Source organism: Patagioenas fasciata, chromosome 18 (genome assembly GCF_037038585.1).
Source record: "Patagioenas fasciata isolate bPatFas1 chromosome 18, bPatFas1.hap1, whole genome shotgun sequence".
Lineage (NCBI taxonomy): Eukaryota > Metazoa > Chordata > Aves > Columbiformes > Columbidae > Patagioenas > Patagioenas fasciata.
In genome coordinates this window covers 10,871,729-10,884,579 of record NC_092537.1, presented here as the reverse complement: position 1 = coordinate 10,884,579, position 12,851 = coordinate 10,871,729, and the positions used below count along the sequence as shown (strand labels likewise).

Here is a 12,851-nt window from a genome sequence, read left to right as displayed (position 1 = left end):
CTTCTTGAAATACAGGATAGTTAGAATCTAGACCCAAGAGGCTTAAGAAGAGCTTTTGTTTGGGGAAATCTCATACCCCAAAAGCAAATGTGAAATTATTAGTGGTGACAATGACAGTCAAAATGCCTTTGACTTCCTGATTCCTCCTTGATAGTATCATATTCCTCTAGTATAGCAGCCACACAGAAGGCCAATGGTCCTATGCTCTCTTGTTTTCCTAAGCACCTCCAAAGCTGGATTGTGTCTGTGACTCTTCAAAAAGTGACGGATCCTGTAGACCCAGTAGCATTTCAAGGTCATACGCGTCTTAACAAATTCATTGAGTTTTGCATATCTGCAACATCATTGAGTAACAAAAGTTCTTTTCCAGTTCTCAACTGGTTTGTTCAACCTGGAGAAGAGGGGACTAAGAGGAGACCTCATCGCGGCCTACAGCTTCCTCAGCAGGGAGCAGGAGAGGCAAGGCTGAGCTCTTCTCTCTGTGACAGTGACAGACCCCAGGGAATGGCAGAAGATGTGCCAGGAAGGGTCAGTTGGACATGAGGAAAAGGTTCTTCACCCAGAGGTGCTGGACACTGAACAGGCTCCCAGGGAGGTGTCACAGCCCCAACCTGACAGTGTTCAAGGAGAGACTGGACAACGTCCTCAGACACACGATGTGACCTGTGGGGTGTCCTGTGCAGGGATGGGAGTTGGATTCAATGAGCCTTGGGGATCCCTTCCAACTCTTAATGGTTCTATGATCTGTAACTTGCAGATCTCTTCCTTCTATGTACCAGTTAAACATGCCAACATTAAATACCTTACTGATGATCAATTAACATCACTACAAATATAGTCCCAGCCTTCCTGTCTCTGAGAGTCTTGACAAGTGCTTCAGTGCATTTAAGCGGTCAAGGAGTAACTCAGTATCCTACCCCAGAGGTTATTAGGAGTGGTTTAGGTGCCCTAGAATATCCCTGCCCCATCTCCAGCTGCTGTTCAGAAAGGCATAAAGCTCTTTATGTCCCATGTCATATATAACACCTCCATAAAGATGGTCTAGGAGGCTCTTTAGTATCTAAAATGAAATGGATGCCACCCTCCCTCCACCCCTGTACAGGCTTCTTGCATTTCCCCATCTTGGAATTTAGGTTTTTCAGCCTCTCTTTGTACCAGATCACTGGGGATATTTGCATAGACTGTTTTATTGCCTAGGCCTAAGGAGCCACCAGGAGAAAGCACTTTTATCATGACTCGCTCCTTAGAGCTTAGGTAAGGGCAGTGCTCTGCCGTCCGTCACTAAGAATCAGTTGGAGCGTGGAGGGTGTTGGTCTCTTCTCCCAAGGAACAAGTGATAGGATGAGAGAGAACAACCTCAAGTTGCACCAGGGGAGGTTTGGATTGGATATTAGGAAAAATTTTTCATGGAAAGGGTTGTAAAGCATTGGAATAAGGTGTCCAGGGAACTGACTGAGTCACCATCCCTGAAGGTGTTTAAAAGACGTATACATGAGGTTCTTAGGGACATGATTTGGTGCCAGAGATGGTTGGACTCGATGATCTTAAGAGTCTTTTCCAACCAAAATGATTCTATAATTTCATCAAGAGGAATTTTCCAGTGTAAATACCTATTTCATCCTTCAGTCTTCTTGAAGAACATCAGCAAGGAGATTCTTGCAACACCTTTCATGTGCTCCCATACTTTCGCATCCACAATGAGGTCAGATTGGTTCAGCAGCTACTAGCAGGGTATAGCTTGGTCGTGGTGAAGTCCTTCCGAAAGCACTGGTGCTCCACTGAGGGACAGACAATGCAGAAGGACTAAGGATCCCAGTAGCTGGCACCTCCAGCTCCCCAGATAAAGGATTTTAAGCTTCATATAACCTAGCAAAGTTGTAAATTAGCCATTTGTCTCACAGGGCATTTTTGCTTTATTTTTCTGCCACCATTTCTGAAATCCTACTGCTTACAGGGTGAACCAGCCTATGAACACCTTAGCTGAAAGACACCGAGTGTAGGCACTCTGCCAGTCCTGTCCCTGAGATCTTCCTTTCCTGCACATGTGGTCCATTTTGAAGTCTCCAAGTCACATTAGTTGTGTTTCTGAATCTTCAAGGCGTCGTTTCATAGAGCTGAGACAAGAACGTTGTGACCTTGTATCTGATGGACTTCTTTAAATTTTATGGACTGAAGCTTTCCAGTGGCCCTTCAGCAAATCTTGACCCAGAACAGAAAAATCTACTTGAAAGAGGTGCCAAACAAAGTGGAAGCTTTTTCTGTCGCAATCCCTAAAGCATCTCTGTTCCTCCTGCCTTGCGCTAGTCCTTGCAGGACACTCTTAGAAGGCTCTCTAGAGGAAGGCTCTTAGAAGGCTCTCTTAGAAGGAATTTGCCTGCCTTATTCTGGTATCATCCGCCAGGCTGATGTTTTCCTTCGCTGTGTTCCTGAGGTTTTCGAAAGGCCTGAGTCATGAATCTGTGCTAGAAAAGCAGCTGCTGATTCCTGGGGTTTGAATACAACATCCCTACCTTTCAGTCGATGTTCACTGTGTCCTCTTTTCCTAAAGCCGTGATTTTGGAAAGCTCCCCCTGGGGAGATTCCGTTCTCCATTCGCCGGATTCTCTTCAGGCAGATGCTGTGGAGCGGAGGTTTATTTCCCCTTCACTCAACTGTATTTTCCCTTGTGATTCTCACGCAGGGGCTTAAGCGACACACACTGGATATTCTTAGAGCTCTTTTGTCTTCCCAGAACAAAGTCATTTGGTAAATCATCTGGACTTTTTGTGACTTTCAGTGATAATTCCAAAGGAACACTCTTTCCCCTCAAAGGCTGTATGGATTACAAAGTACACGGCTGTTTTCTGTACATTAACTATTTCTTCTCCGCTGAGATCCCTTTGTCAGAATCAAGCCTCTACTTGCATTGAGCTTCTGAATACAACGTTGGGCTGGGGGGTCCCACTTTTTTCCCTCCAGGTGGCATTTGTCAGATATTGGTGTCATTTTACCCCTGTAAAAAATGCCAAACATTGCCTCTAAATGACAGCTCCTGAGGCCCAGCCTGCAGATCCTCTCTAAAATTTGTCATGCCCATTTCTTTCATTAAGTTTCTCATTTGTTTGAATCAGCAAAATGAATACTAATTAATTGATTATTTACAGGAAGTCTGTCTTTTCTGAACAACAGCAGACTGGCAAAACATTGTTTTCTTTCTGGCAGAGATTTTGTGGAAGAGAAGCTCGGCAGTAAATACGTGGCAGGGAGATCCCTGGATTTCGCAACGACTTTCGAGGAATCAGGACCTGCAACCCCAATGTTTTTTATCCTGTCCCCGGGAGTCGACCCACTGAAGGATGTGGAGAAACAAGGTAAAACAATCCTGTCTCTAGGCGTACTGCAACATTGCATTTATCTTGGCATGACATTCTTATTCTGTTTTGTTAGTTTGTTTTTAAACTCATCTCTTTGCAGATAATGGAGTAATCTGTTAAAAATATATAATTGTGAGAAGACGTGATTGGTTTTGTTTTTTCTTTTTCCATAAAGCTTTTTGGATTTTTATCTATAGTTTAAATTAAAACTTGTCTCTTCACTGCATTGCCTGGATTCCCAGTGTGGCTCAGACTGCAACGATTTCTGAGCTGGTCTTGAACACAACCTATAATTTACATCAGAGATATCTAATATGCTGTCAGATAGCTAAAAATAAGCACCAGCTCCCTATAACATTCTGCTGGTTAACAGCAGAGTTTCCCGTTTCTAATCCCATCCTTCCTGAGCTGGTTTTGGTGCGGATGCTCAGATGGAGTGATTTCTATTGTGCACCAGTCAATGCCTGCACTCTAAAGGTGCCAACGTGCAGAATTCCCTCTGGGTCTCAGCTCCTCTGTGGAAGAATTATCATGTTCAGCCTGGACATGGCAACTACAGTAGGTCTGGAATCGATATCACTTCTGATTGTCCAACCGTCACTGCAGCCACTTCTTTTGAGACTTTTACAGCCAAGGGGCTCCATCCCGCTGGGCCAGAGGGTCCGATGTCTCTGGGTGCTGTTTCAGGGCTGCTCCAATTGCTGTGCTCCTCAGCACGTATCTTTTCTCCTTCTCCACGTATCTCCAGGACTGTGATCTCTGGTCAAGCTCTGATGCTCCCAGCAGTGTGGAGTCTTGTATATTCAAACTGTTCGGAGTAGAGTAGAGTAGAGTGTCGAATAGAATAGAACTGAATTGAATTACAATAGACTAGACTAGACTAGACTAGACTAGACTAGACTAGACTAGAATAGAATATTTCAGTTGAAAAGACTCCACAATTATCATCTAATGCAACTGCCTGAACGCTTCAGGGTTGACCAGAAGTTAAAGCATGTTATTAAGGGCATTGTCCAAATGCCTCTAATCACAGACATGCAATTCGCAGGACCACAGTAGAGCTGCTGGCAGGTTTTTAGCAGGCAGGTCTCCAGAATAATCATCATCAAGGCTGGTGGCCCCAGCAGAGAAACCAGTAACACTGAAACCAGAGAAACCAGTAACATCATCCAGGTGAGCAGTGGAAGAACACTGACCTGTGGGTTTCTTTTCCTCTCTGTGGTGCACCTTTTGGGTCATCCCAAAATAGTATTTGAGTCAGTCTCTACCCACATTTCCACAGCTTTCAGAGATGTTAAAGCCCAGTGCAACCTAAGCCACAAGCCAGATGGTATTTCACTCGTAGGGAGTTCCTGGACTTTGGCCCGTGTTTTGTGCTCTTTCTGTCCTGACTCAGGTCTTACTATTGTGGACGGAAGGGGATGTCCCCGAGGAAGGTCCTGTCGTGTGCTTGGCTTGCCTTTGCTGCCATGTCAGTGATCCTGTCTCTCATTGTGCTGGGAAGTGAAGCACTAAAATCCAACCATGAATGGTTTAATTGGAATTGTAAAGACGTGTGTTTACACCTGCGGTTAGTCAGACAGAAAAGCTACAGCAAGTAAAAGTGACAAAAATCTCATGAAATAAAATCACTGCTTCAGTACAGCTCTACTGGCCTTAAAGCCTGCCTCACCAGGGTTTGGATCGGATTCATTATTCAATATATTCTCTGCCCTTCATTAGATTTTATTAAAGAGCAAGTCTGGCTAGATAATTCTTGTGAATGGAAGATCTCCTCCTGCAGATGCTGCTCGCTCCTGGGACCTTTGCTTGGCAGCGCGGGGAGGACCCGCCGCAAACCCCGATGGCTGGGGAAGCTTCCCCAGGTCCCGGCTCAGGGCAGACTGGCGCCGTCTTTGGTGGAGCAGCCAGCACAGTCCTGTCCCTGTCTGTGAAGTGGAAATAACAACCGATATCAGTTCTGTTATTAATCACCTGGTTTGCATTAGTGCCTTACCTTCTATAAATTTGCCTCATCCCTTCTTTAATTTTAACATTCCAAACATACACTGATGTGCATCTTTATATGTAGGTATTTATATTAGCATGTAATGGATATGTATACCTTTTATAAGACTAAACTGAAAGAGGGTAGATTTAGATGAGATTTGATGGAGAAATTCTTCCCTGTGAGGGTGGTGAGGCTCTGGCACAGGCTGCCCAGAGAAGCTGTGGATGCCCCATCTCTGAAAGTGTTCAAGGCCAGGCTGGTTGTGGCTCTGAGCCACCTGGTCTGGTTGAAAACATCCCTGCTCATGGCAGGGGGGTTGGAACTAGAGGAGCTTTAGAGTCCCTTCCAACCCAAACTGTACTCTGATTCTTGAGAGGGTGGGTCTTGAAGGCAGAGATGAACAGCTCTCAAAGCCACTAGAAATGGTAGAAAGAAAACCGGAATCTCTCAAATATGGGGAGAGCTGTATCCCAGAGGGTTGCTGTAGTAAGGCTAAGCAGAGAGCTCGAGCAACTGGAAGAGTTTGGATATTTGTTTTACTTAGGGCCATCTGTTTCCAATCATGTACCAACAGCTGAATCCCAAGACTCACCTGCTTTTAGCAGAAATCAGGAATTAAAGGTGCACCGTCTGGATGAAGGCAAATCTGCATGCAGAGTGCAGGCAATCCCATGGGATCAGCACTTGGGGACATGTGTGCTGACCCCCTGGCTGAACCGAATGCATCGTGCTGCGATGCACGGACCCAGCATGGATGTTTGTTGAGCTGCTTCCCTTCGTCAGCACAAATTGGTGCTCATTTTCTGAGGAGCACACAGCAGAGACTACTTCCTCCAGGCAATTGCTTCTCCTATGAGATGAGGAGAAACTGGTGTTCTCCATCTTTGGGTGAGAGATGGATTCAGAAAACTAAACAGGAGATCTTTAGTCATGATCACTGAAAGGCTCTGAGGTGCTGGGGTGCTACAGAGAAATCAGGGGAGTCTGGAGGAAAACCGCAGACTGAATGAAGAAACACAAAGTAGCTGTCACCATTCCTCCAGAGCAGGACTGTAAATGACATGGGTTTTGAAGTTCCCACCCTGCACCATGCAGAGAGGGATGTAGAAGGGTGCATGAGGAAAACTGTGATCAGCAGGTCAAGGGAGGTGAATCCTCCCTCTCTGCTCTGCCCTGGAGAGGCCCCATCTGAGTTGTGTGTCCAGTTCTGGGTCCCCAGTTTAAGAAGGACAAGGAGTTACTGGGGAGAGTCCAGAGGTGGCTACAAAGATGCCGAGGGGTCTGGAGCATTTTGCTTCTGAGGAAATGCTGAGAGAGCTGGGGCTGTTGAGCTGGAGAAGAGAAGCTGAGAGGGATCTGATCAATGGGATCAATAGCTCAGGGTGGGTGTCAGAGGATGGAGCAGACTCTGTTCAGTGGTGCCCAACGCCAGGGTGAGGGGCAACGGGCACAGACTGAAACACAGGAGGCTCCATCTGAACATGAGCAGAAACTTGTTTGCTGGGAGGTGCCAGAGCCTGGCCCAGGCTGCCCAGAGCGGGTGTGGAGTCTCCTTCTCTGAGACATTGAAACCCGCCTGGACCCACCTGTGTGATCTGCTCTGTGACCCTGCGTGAGCAGGGCTTGGACTGGGGGATCTGCAGAGGTCCCTTCAACCCAACCAGGCTGGGATCCTGTGAGTGTGACTGTAGGGGTGGTCTGCAGTGGCTCCTGGAGCGTCCCGTCCCAAGGGCTCTGCCACGGTCCACTGCTCTTGGGCTTTTCCACAAGCATTGTGGTAAACCCTGAGGCATCTCCACACCTGCTACAGACCACGATGATCCCTGAGGACTCTGGGGGGCTGACTGATCTCTAGCTCCAAGAAACCTGGGAGGCCTTGGCGGAGGCCAGAGGAAGCTCACACAGATTTCAGTTCAGCTGCCTTCTGAAGGGTTCCTAACCTTACTGCTGGTTCTAGCACGCGTCACAGGGTGCACTTCCCCACCGAATGATGTCTTGTTCAAAGCCTATTTGATCGGCAGGAAATTATTTTAATTTCCTATCACTGTAAAATATGTTTTTACACAAGGTTGCAGGGGAATAATGTTCTTTAAACAAGAGACACTTTGTAATAATGCACCTTTGTGTTGATGCTGCTTTGTAATTAAAAGTAGTTTGGAAGAAGCTGCTGCTGTTTTCAGTGCTTTGGCGAGGAGTGTGTGAGAGACAAGATAACCATTATAAGAAGTGTGATATCTCTTCTGTGAGGGTTGTTGATAAGGCTGAACTCTGCCTCGCCGCCTGAGCTCAGCTGTGCTGTGCCGTTCCACGTAAAAGTGCTGAGCATCGCTCTTTTTTTTTCCTTTTAGGGAAGAAACTTGGTTATACATTTAACAACAGGAATTTCCACAATGTTTCCCTTGGACAAGGTCAAGAGGTGGTTGCTGAACAAGCTCTGGATCTGGCTGCGAAGGAGGGTCACTGGGTCATCCTTCAGGTACGGCGACGTTGGAAACAGCCCCACCATTCCTGGGTGACCCGGTGCTGATCACCTTGGTGACAGCAATCTGTCCTTAGCTGGTGGGAAATGCGACAGGGTGTCATCTGTGTGTCCAAAGCAAAAACCTTCGTGTTTCTGCTGCTATCTATTGCTTTTATAGGCCATAGTGGTTTTGCTTTTCTTGTTCTTTGAGCCTTCTGCAGGGTGTGTGGCTGCGGGGAGTGCTCTGAGCGAAGGTTGTGCTACACTTTCCCGTGCCTTTCTTTGCTTTGTGAATAAAGAGCTTTGATCTTAAAAGCTGTTAGACTAGTTCTCTTACTACCACTCAAAACTTACGATGTATTTAAATGAGCACTGAGGATGAACACACCACCGTAGGAAAGGCAGAGCGTATCTGCAGCGATGCCAGTTCCTTTACACATCCCAAACAGGTAAATGTATGAAGCTCTTATCACAACTCAGCAAAAAGTTTCAGAGCCTTTTAGGATGTGAAGGGGCCTCTGTCTTTGTCAAGTGCTCTCTGGAGCTACTTATTCAAGGAGTGCTTGGGTTTGTTAACATGCAGAGTCAGTCATTCCAGCTCTCTTTGCAGGCTTTGGGAACTCCTTTGATTTCCTTGATGTGGATTTTATAAATGTTTATTATAACTGAATTGCTTGGATAAGAATTGGATTAAGAGGAATCTTTGAGTCTTGATCTGAGCCTACAGTCATGATTTTGGATTTAAATTAAATGCCATTGATGTTTTGATTTTAATTTTTGCATTTTTTCAAGCTCCAAGGTAGACAATGCTGGGTTTTTCGAGAACTTTTAATACAGATGGCTGCAATGCTGGCCTCTGCCTTTGAGACGGTCAAGAAGAGAATATGGAGCTTTTTGAGAGATATTCCATTCGGTAATGCAAAGTGAAGGGTTTTTTTCTGCTGTGTTGGTTAGCTTCACAAAAATCCATTTGATAACGAGTTCAGCCTCCAGACCTCTCAGCATCTCTGTGTCCCTCCGCTGGGCTCTCTCCTGTAATTCCTTGTCCTCCTTAAACTGGTGACCCAGAACTGGACACGCAACTCAGATGGGGCCTCACGAGGAGAGAACAGAGGTGGCGGAACAACCTCCCTTGACCTGCTGGTCACCTCTTGGGACTTCTATTGGCTTCTCGGTGTTGCTCACCTCCCCAGCTGTCTCTTTGGGGCTGGATTGATGGAGAATTGGTCCAAACTAGGGTGTTATCCTGGGACGGGATGGCAGGAGTTTGGTGTTGCACACATATGAAGTTTCACACAGACACCGGGCATCACCTTCTCCATAGCCTCCCATTCATTTGAAGGAGTAGAATTCAATTTTAACGTGGAGATGGCGCTAATTGCCAGCTTGTTACTCACAGCAAGTTCTGTAGGAGGTAGGGAGCAGCCAGATACCACAACTTGAGACAGTCTGAGGGTCCAGCAGGGCTCTGCTCCCTGCAGCTGCTGCTGGATGGAAGCTTCCTATGATGAAGACCTTCCCACCTTGTGTGAAAGTTCACACACATAGTTCAATAATCTCTCATCTTCCATCGTGCAGCTGTACTGGAAGATTAATCCTGCTGCCAGTGTCACTCCAGTGCCAGTGTCTTCCCAAGTTGCTCATTGTGATTCCCTGGTCCCTTCCTGGAATACTTTTTCTGTGAGAGTCTCAGTGCCGGTTCTGTTGCAGGGCTGTGAGATGTGCTGTCCTTGAGGACTGGCTGCTTGAAACACCCACAAAACCGAACATCTCTTGAAAAGATTTGTGGAAAATGGGAAGATCAGATCAAAGAGCATGATGTGCTTAACATGGAGAGCCAGATAATCTGTATCCCAGAATATTAAAACTCTGGTAGAAGAAACTGCAAGTCCATTGCAAGTCTTGGTAATGAATCTGTCAAATCAAGAGGATGCCATCTGACTACCAATTAGCAGATTCTTTATCATCTGTGTTTAAAATAGTGAGGAATTATTGGAGCAAACAAATTAGTCACAACTCAACAGTATGCAAAGTTTCAGAACAAACTTTGAAGGACAAAATAAGTAAAGAATTGTAGGTAACCATATCAAATGTAATAAGAATTTGCTAAAGATGGATGGGGTCTATTTTATACTTTGTACTGTGATGTAACTGTAGTTTTAGAGGAAATACAGCAGCTCTAGTTGACTTGGACTGTAGTAGAGCTGCAGAGATGGTCCCACGCAGGAATGAATTAGGGAAGGTACAAGGAGTTGAATGTTGCTAGCAGAACTGCTGAGGGACAGTCTTGCTTAAGATGTGACCTTGGCTTAAAAAAATGAGTATTTGTTAATGAATTTGCACTGACACAGTATTAAAAGGGGTGTTGTTGATAGGGAAGATCAAAATGTGTTACAGGAAGACTGCAGCAGCCTGTAGGTCTGGAGTGGCTGAAATGGGGTGACATTATTAGAACAGCTCAAGGTCATGTGCTCAGGACTAATAGCAAAGAGATAGAGCTGCTCCAGGTAAGAGACATTCCTGCAATGAAACAGCAGGTATGAGCTGGAATTGGGACGTCCTCTGGCTGTCTGAGCTGTGGTGGTGAAGCCTTAACTGTTCTTAAGAGGACATTTAGTAGATCTATGGATGGGGTCTTGGCCTGGAGGTTGTGTCTTATTTCCTGTCCTTCCTGCCATCCTGAGTTTGTAGGTACTTCACATCACAGTGTCTGCTGCTTTAACTGAACAAAAATAGGTAATACCAGTGCGGGAATTCATGGGAGATCATGCAAACGGTAGGCAAGGTGGGAAAAGAATAAAGACTTTGGCCATTTCAGGAATCTGCTTGGAAGAATCCTGTGGGATACAGTCCTGGAAATAAAGGCAATCTGGAAAAGCTCATTGATATTGAGAGATCAAAGGCGTTGAGACAAGGTTCTTAGGGACATGGGTTAGTGCTGGAGTCAGGTTATGGTTGGACTCAATGATCCTGAGGATCTCTTCCAACTGAAATGGTTCTATGGTTCTATGGTCATCAGCATGAAGTCCGGCTGGAGGCCTTTCACTAGTGGTGCACCCCAGGGGTTGGTACTGGGTCCTATCCTGTCAAACACCTCTGTTAACGACCTGGATGATGGGACAGAGTGCACACTCAGCAAGTTTTCAGATAATGTAAAAGTGCTGAGAAGTGATGTATAAATTAGATGGATGTCCCGCCTTTCAGAGGGATGTGGACAAGCTGAAGAATGAGTCCGGCAGGAACCTCATGGTATGCAATAGGTAGAAAAGTCAAGTCCCGCACCTGGAGAGGAATAACCCCATTGCAGCCATTTACTCTGGAGACCAACTGCTTGGAAATCAACTTTGCAGGAAGAAGACTGTGAGTCCCAGTGCACAACAAGCTGAACATGACCAGCAGTGTGCCCTTGCAGCAAGGGAGGTCACCAGTGTCCTGGGCCATGTTAGTGTGAACATTGCTGGCAGATCAGGTCACTGGTCCTGACTGCTCAGCTCTGGTGAGACACATCTGGCTTGCTGGGTCCAGTGTTGGGAGTGTTCAGCCTCAAGAAGAGATGACTTGATAGCAGGGAGCAAAGACTAGACTCTTCTCAGTGGTGTCTAGTGACAGGACAAGGGGCAATGGGGACAACTTGAAATACAGGAAATTCCATTTAAATGTAAATACTATCTTTTACTGTGGCAGGTGGTCAAACACTGGAAGAAGTTGCCCAGAGAGTTTATGGAGTCTCCATCCTCAGAGATATCCAAAACCTCGCTGAGCAAGGTCCTGGGCATCCTGCTCTGCCAGACCCAGCTTTGAGCAGAGGGTTTGGAATAGATGATCCCCAGACATGTCTACAGCCTCATTGGTTCTGTAATCTCTGCTTTCCCACTGCCAAGTTAGCTATGAACACCATTCCTCTGATGCGTGTGCTCTCCCTTGTGTAGGGAAGAAAGAGCTTTGCACATCAGGGAGCACTAAGCTCTGACATTAACTGTGTCTGCTTGGTTTCCCTCTCTGGGCCTACCTTAAAGCTTTTTACTAAGACAGTGACCATCACAATCACCAGATGATGTTTATCAGCCTAATAGCAAGGAAACAGTGACATTTGTTTGCATGTTTGCAGATGCATGTCTGAATGAACTAATGCAGGGAAAAGTTCAGACATCAGATATTCCCAGTTTATTTGTAGTCTTCATCCATTAGCCAAAATGTCACTTCCCTCCCTTTGTGATCAAGTTAATTTAATTCTTGAGCATATTTCCATTTTCATAGGTTGTTGCTTCACTGAGTCAGGTTCATGTACTAAATGGAGTAACAGGGAGCTCCTAGAGCAAAACTGTATGAGATTCAGACATCGGCAGAGCCCTTCTCGCTGCATCATAAATACAATGGAGTCTTTTTCCATGGGCTTCACAACTAGTCCTAGCTACAAGAAATAGGGATATATTGTCCTGTATGAGATATATTGTCCATTCAAGGCACACATAAGTGTTTGGCACTAAGCCTTACTTCAGTAAAGAGACTATTTTTCCTTCCGGCTACAGTATCTTTTCATTCCTGGTTGTATATAAAAGGAGAAATACCCACTCTGCCTCCAGTTCTCCTTCATGATTTTTGGACAAATTCTCTGATGGAGAAAGGCATTGGATTTCAGACAGCTGTTTTCCGTCCCACCTTGTGTCACAACAGCCATTCCCAAGATTTTCCAATTGCAAGTCCACTTAAAGACCAGAAAGTAACCCAAATATTGATCTGGGATGGAATCAAGTTTCTGCTGGGCTTTCTGTACCTTTGTAACTACTGCAGTCCCTGTTTTATTGTAGAACTGCTCTGGAAACCTCTGTCTCAGGACATATTTGGGGTTAAAACACAAATATAATGGAGTCCTGAAAATAAAGTTTATCTCCCTTGATTTCTTGAGATCAGTCAAGCAACTGTCCTTTGCTGTGCATTTCACCCGCTGATCACTAGCTACCTTTATATCTTTCTGTCTTATGAAGTTTTATAACATAAGCTCCAACATTGTCTTTAAAACTTTGGGGAGCTCAGGTTAGTCCAGATT

The 12,851-nt window shown here is 45.6% G+C and overlaps 1 protein-coding gene across 1 annotated transcript in view; it reads left to right on the top strand.

Annotated features, from left to right (window-relative positions):
• LOC139825441 (dynein axonemal heavy chain 9-like) overlaps window positions 1–12,851 on the top strand; it is a 180,910-nt gene that overhangs the window by 137,984 nt on the left and 30,075 nt on the right. The window contains exons 52-53 of the mRNA XM_071816790.1: window positions 3,202–3,350; window positions 7,692–7,819. Of these exons, the coding sequence (XP_071672891.1) occupies window positions 3,202–3,350; window positions 7,692–7,819 (277 nt within the window). The remainder of the gene's footprint in view (window positions 1–3,201; window positions 3,351–7,691; window positions 7,820–12,851) is intronic.